The 5,685-nt window shown below is 43.1% G+C and overlaps 1 protein-coding gene across 1 annotated transcript; it reads left to right on the plus strand.

The window, feature by feature from the left end:
• Positions 1–3,513, plus strand: LOC132654799 (cell division cycle 5-like protein). The gene is given in 4 exon segments (XM_060386091.1): positions 1–7; positions 314–348; positions 1,958–3,396; positions 3,398–3,513. Coding segments are annotated over 4 exon segments (1,503 nt in total). The 3' UTR covers positions 3,420–3,513.
• The last annotated feature ends 2,172 nt before the right edge of the window (positions 3,514–5,685 follow it).

Here is a 5,685-nt window from a genome sequence, read left to right on the forward strand (position 1 = left end):
ATGACAAGTAAGTAATCATAACTGCTCTTTTCCTGCCAATCTTCCTGTGCTTCCTTGATCTCATACTTGCAGAGACATTAACTTATCATTGATTTGGTTTACTATCAAAGTAAACAAAACAATAGATTGCAAATCCAGTTTTAAAAATTCTAGTGAAGCTTATTTACAAATAATATAGAAAAGAAGCAATGAGCCACACAGGCAGACATTCAAGGAATACCACAGCTGCACAGACTGCAAAAACCAACAGATCATGGGGATCCCAGCCCCAAGAGATACACCTATATCCTAACCCCTGCATCATTGATTCCAGAAACATTTTGGAAGAAGGTGAGAAAGCTAGGAAGAGCCAGAATACCAGGAAGTCTTTTGTGAAACTGCCTCTTCTAGAAATGCCTACATAAACAATACCAGAACAATGGACATATTGATGTGGTAGTGGAAAATTTTGAAAAAGTCCCACCCCTAGAAGAAGAATTAGCCTCTATCAGGGATGAGCTCCCTAACTAATCATCTAGTACAAAGTGGTCAGTTCTTGTGCTGCTATTCTTGCTTGTCAACTTGACTGCATCTGGAGTTAACTAAAACCCATGAGGCTGGAATCTCTCTCTCTCACTCTCTTTCTTTCTTTCCTTCTATCTTTCTTTCTTTCTTTTTGTCTTTCTTTCTTTTCTTTCCTTTTCTTGACAGGGTTTTTCAATGAAATCTTGGTTGTCCTGGACTCACTTTGGATACCAGGCTAGGCTTGAACTCACAGAGATCCACCTGCTTCTGCCTCCCTGAGTGCTAGGATTATAAGCAATTACATCACACCCACCCAGCTGGAATTTTTCTTTCAAGGGTTTTTTTCTTGATTGAATTATTTGAAGTAGAAAGCCCCACCCAAACCCAGATCTTTCCAGGTGTGAGGATCCACCTAAGACCCTAGCCAAACTTTCTGTGGCTGATGATTTAAAGGATCTGTAAGAAGGGAAGAGAACGGGAAAGTATTTAGCTAAGAACATGAAAAATACAAACTCAGCCTGTGCAAAAGTACCTGGTTGAGATGCAGAAGTTTCTTAACTATTGCACATCTACAGCATTAACACAGAATTCTCTGTCTGGTCAACATGAACTAAAGACAGCCAGGGAGCTAGAAAACCTTGAACTCCAGTGTCACTCTACAGAGTCAATAGTAAATAGAATGAGATTTATGGATTTTTCTTTTTTTTTTTTAGAAAATAAAGTTGAGTGAGTAGGGAATTAGGGAATGAAGATGCCTGGAGAAAGTAGTCTTTGGTAGATCATCATCATCTGTTACATGATCAAAAGCAAACTATAAGCACACTGTAAAATATTTAGGTACAGCAAAATATTGTAAAATTACTTTTTTAAAAAAAGCAAAGTTCTTACTCTATATTTTAGGCTGGCCTTGAACTAAAAAAATCTTTTTGCTTCAGTAGCACAGTCCCTAGGACTCTGGGATTAAAGGTGTGAGCTGCCATCCAGCTAAACAGTAACTCAGGAAACCTTGTTGTGGGGATTTGCTTGTGGAGACTGGAAAGAGGGTTGATTCAATCTACTGGAGCTCACCTATTGGAAGCATTAGTAAAAGCAACCAGGGAAGGAAGTGGGCGTGGTCTTCAGAGCCTCCATAAAAGGAGATTCCAAGGCCTAACCAGGTTCATTCTTCTCCAGACTAGACAGAGTGTGTTTCCAAACCTTCTGGCTCCAGACCCTGCTAGATCTATCACCTCCACACATGGAGGATCTGACCCCAGAGCTGAGCTAACATTACTGCATCTCTACCAAACATTGCTGAGGCCTGAGGAAATTCATTGGGTGAGTGAACAATTTACAAAAGAAAAATCCATGATATTTTTTTATTTTCAATTATTTACGTAACTGAAATTTTTGCTTAGAAAAGATATTTTACTATTTAACAAAAAAAGGTGAAGGGGGCGCTCTTGGAGGCCAGGCCAGTGTGTTTGCACGGCAGACTGCAGAGGAGTCTAGAATCACAAATTCTGCTTCCAGCACTGTCCTGTCTGAGTACAATGTCACAAACAACAGCATCACTCTGAGAACACCACAAACCACAGGCTCCCAAGACAGGATTCTGCAGGAAGCTCAGAACCTCATGGCCTTGACCAATGTGGACACTCCACTGAAAGGTGGGCTTAATACTCTACTGCACAAGAGTGACTTCTCTGGAGTGACCCCACAGCATCAGGTTGTGCAGACTCCAAATAAGGTTCTGTCTACTCCTTTCAGGACTTCTTCTAATGGAGCTAAAGGGCTGACTCCCTGGAGTGGAACAACCCCCAAACCAGTCACTAATGCCACCCCAGACAGAACACCACTGAGAGACAAATTAAACATTAATCCAGAGGATGGAATGGCAGACTATAGTGACCCCTCTTTTGTGAAGCAGATGGAAGGAGAATCTCGTGAACATCTCCGTCTAGGGTTGTTGGGCCTCCCTGCGCCTAAGAATGATTTTGAAATTGTTCTACCAGAAAATGCTGAGAAGGAGCTGGAAGAACATGAAATAGACGACACCTACATCGAAGATGCTGCTGATGTGGATGCTCAAGAGCAGGTAATACGAGATGATGAGCATGTAAAGGAAATGAAACGAATGCACAAAGCTGTTCAGAAGGATCTACCAAGACCGTCTGAAGTAAATGAAACTATTTTAAGACCTTTAAGTGTAGAACCACCTCTAACAGATTTACAGAAAAGCGAAGAACTGATCAAAAAAGAAATGATTACGATGCTTCATTATGACCTTCTACATCACCCCTATGAGCCATCTGGAAATAAAAAGGGAAAACATGTTAGATTTGCTACCAACTATGCAGAGCACATTACCTATCTGGAGCATAGCCCTTATGGGAAGTTCTCCAAAGAAGAACTGAAAAAGGCCCAGGATGTTCTGATACAAGAGATGGAAGTGGTAAAACAAGGAATGAGTCATGGAGAACTCTCCAGTGAAGCTTACAACCAGGTGTGGGAAGAATGCTACAGTCAAGTCCTATATCTTCCTGATCAGAGCCGCTATACAAGGGCTAATCTTGCTAGCAAAAAGGACAGAATTGAATCACTTGAAAAGAGACTTGAGATAAACAGGGGTCACATGACAACAGAAGCCAAGAGAGCTGCAAAGATGGAAAAGAAGTTGAAAATTTTGCTTGGTGGTTACCAGTCTCGTGCTATGGGGCTCATGAACCAGTTGAATGACTTATGGGACCAAATTGAGCAGGCTCACTTGGAGCTACGCACTTTTGAAGAACTCAAGAAACATGAAGACTCTGCTATTCCCCACAGGCTGGAGTGTCTAAAAGAAGATGTGCAGCGACAACAGGAACGACAGAAGGAGCTTGAGCAGAGATATGCTGATTTACTGGTGGAGAAAGACTTTACAGGCAAAGTTCTGAAGCACAATTGATGCTCTGCCACAGAAGAACTTGTTGCTGGTTTCACACTCTGCAAGGCTGAAACTGATGTTTCTCTTCATTGACAGATTTACCCAGCACCTGTGGTTTCTCAATTGTTTTCAGTGATACCGACCTTGTATGTTCTATGTTACAGACGTGGACTCCAGGATAAGTAGCGTTTATGTCATCCAGACGCTCATTCTTTGCCAGGGTCATATTTGCAAAATTACGTAGTTTAGGCCTTTAATTTAAAAGCCTGACTTTAAATACTGCCTGTGCGCAAACTCTTGAATAAAAAGAACATGTGAAAAAAAATGTGGGGAGTTCTGGCACCTTGCTGCCTCCTGAATTTTTGGCATCTGGCCTGACCTGGCTTAATGGCCTACTGCTTGGATACAATAGTGCATTCCTGGCTGACCTGGGGCTTTCAATAAGATCATCTTCCTGAAATACCTTAAATCTTCCTCCCCTTGGGGATTCCCAAGTAACACTTCTGAGGAACTTTCCAAACAAACATTATTATCACATCTTGTGACACCTCTGGTGGGCCATCCTGTGATTCCTAGTCACTTAGTAACCCTGCCAAAGGCAATTGTATTCCTTCCACCCTGCCTATGAAGTTGTATGAAAAATTCAAATAAACTGAGACCTTGATCAGAGAAACTGCCTTGGTCTTCATTTCTCAAGTCTCTTGTTCTTTTCCATTCCCACTCCCCCATTCAGGATCTCCATTGACAGATCTGCGGGATGTGTCAAGCGGCAACCAACACAGGGCCTGAACACCTCACTCACAGTGCCTGAGGTAGCAGAGCAATCTAAAGCCATCTGTGTGTGTGCAGGGTCCCAGGCAATTGTTTACCTAACAGCAATTGTTTAGAAGCAGGTTGTGTCTGTGTCTGAAGTGGCACTTTCAGCATCTGGCATGACCATTTTAGTTTCCCCAAGCCGATTTTGGCTCACCATGAGTGTCTGCCTTGTCTTGGGTGCTCAGAGCATATGGCAGGATGCCAAGTCTGAGTAGCCAAGAGCAGAGAGACAGTTGTACAAGGTAAGGTCAGGGCAGTTGAGAGGAAGTGCACATTTTAATGCTTATATGGTAAAGTGGGGTTTAGGGATAGGTGGATCAGAAGAAAAATCTGTTGCAGGCATCGTGGTCTGAGTAAAGGTTCCTGGTGTGACCAGACGTGGTGATACCAGGAGAGCCCTTCCTGGCCCAACGTTAAGACCAATGAAATGACGATGTGCACAGATTTTACATGAAAGAGGTTTATTGGAGAGAGAGAGAGAGAGAGAGAGAGAGAGAGAGAGAGAGAGAGAGAGAAGGATTGAGGGAGACATGATGGGGAAAAAGGGAGGCATACCTACATAGAAAGTGGAAAGAACAGGAGAGTGAGAGAGTAAGAGAGCAACAAAGTGGCAGGTTGATCCTGTTATGCTTAGATCATGAGACCCCTTCCCTCCAAAGAGGCATCAGGAACACTAGTCTGATGCAAACACACAAGGGTCTTTATTCAAGCTCCAGCTTGGCCCTTCAATTGTCCCTGATGCAGCAGTTCAGAAAGAGCATCCCAGAGCCTAGGGAGGGTAGAGTGTTTAAAGGGAAAAACCACAGCAGGGAATTCCAAGCCTATATATCCCACATCTTTCCAAAGTTTAACTGCACTCTGTCCAAAGTTTGGCTAAGAGTCTCAGAATTTGCTTCAATACCCTACTGGGTAGAGTCTTTCAGAGGCACTCTCTGGTAGGCTACTGTCCAGTTCCCTGGAAAAACTTTTTGTAAAAGGAAGGAAGAAAAGAAGCATGGAAAACAGGAAGGAAATAAGGAAGAAATACCTTTAATCTTGGCATTGGAAGACAGAGACAGGAAGATCTCTGTGAATTCCAGTCCAGCCTGGTCTACAGACTGAGTTCCAGGAAAGTCAGAGCTACATAAAGAAAAACCTGTCTTAGCCAACCTATATGACAAACTAGGGGAGACTTTTGGAAAAGTGGGAGGAAGGATTGAGGGAGCTAGTGGGGTCAAGCATACCACAAGACCTATAGAATAAAGAAACCTGGGCACATGGGGGCTCACAGAGACTGAACCACCAACCAGAGGCATGAATTGGCCAGACGTAGACCCCCTACACATATGTAGCAGATGCTTAGCTTAGTTACCATATGGGTCCCCCAACAATGTGAGTAGAGTTTGTCTGACTTTGCTACCTACATCTGGATCCCTTTCTCCTAGCTGGGCTACCTTGTAAGGCCTCAGTGGGAGAGTATG

Source organism: Meriones unguiculatus, chromosome 6 (assembly GCF_030254825.1).
Source record: "Meriones unguiculatus strain TT.TT164.6M chromosome 6, Bangor_MerUng_6.1, whole genome shotgun sequence".
NCBI lineage: Eukaryota > Metazoa > Chordata > Mammalia > Rodentia > Muridae > Meriones > Meriones unguiculatus.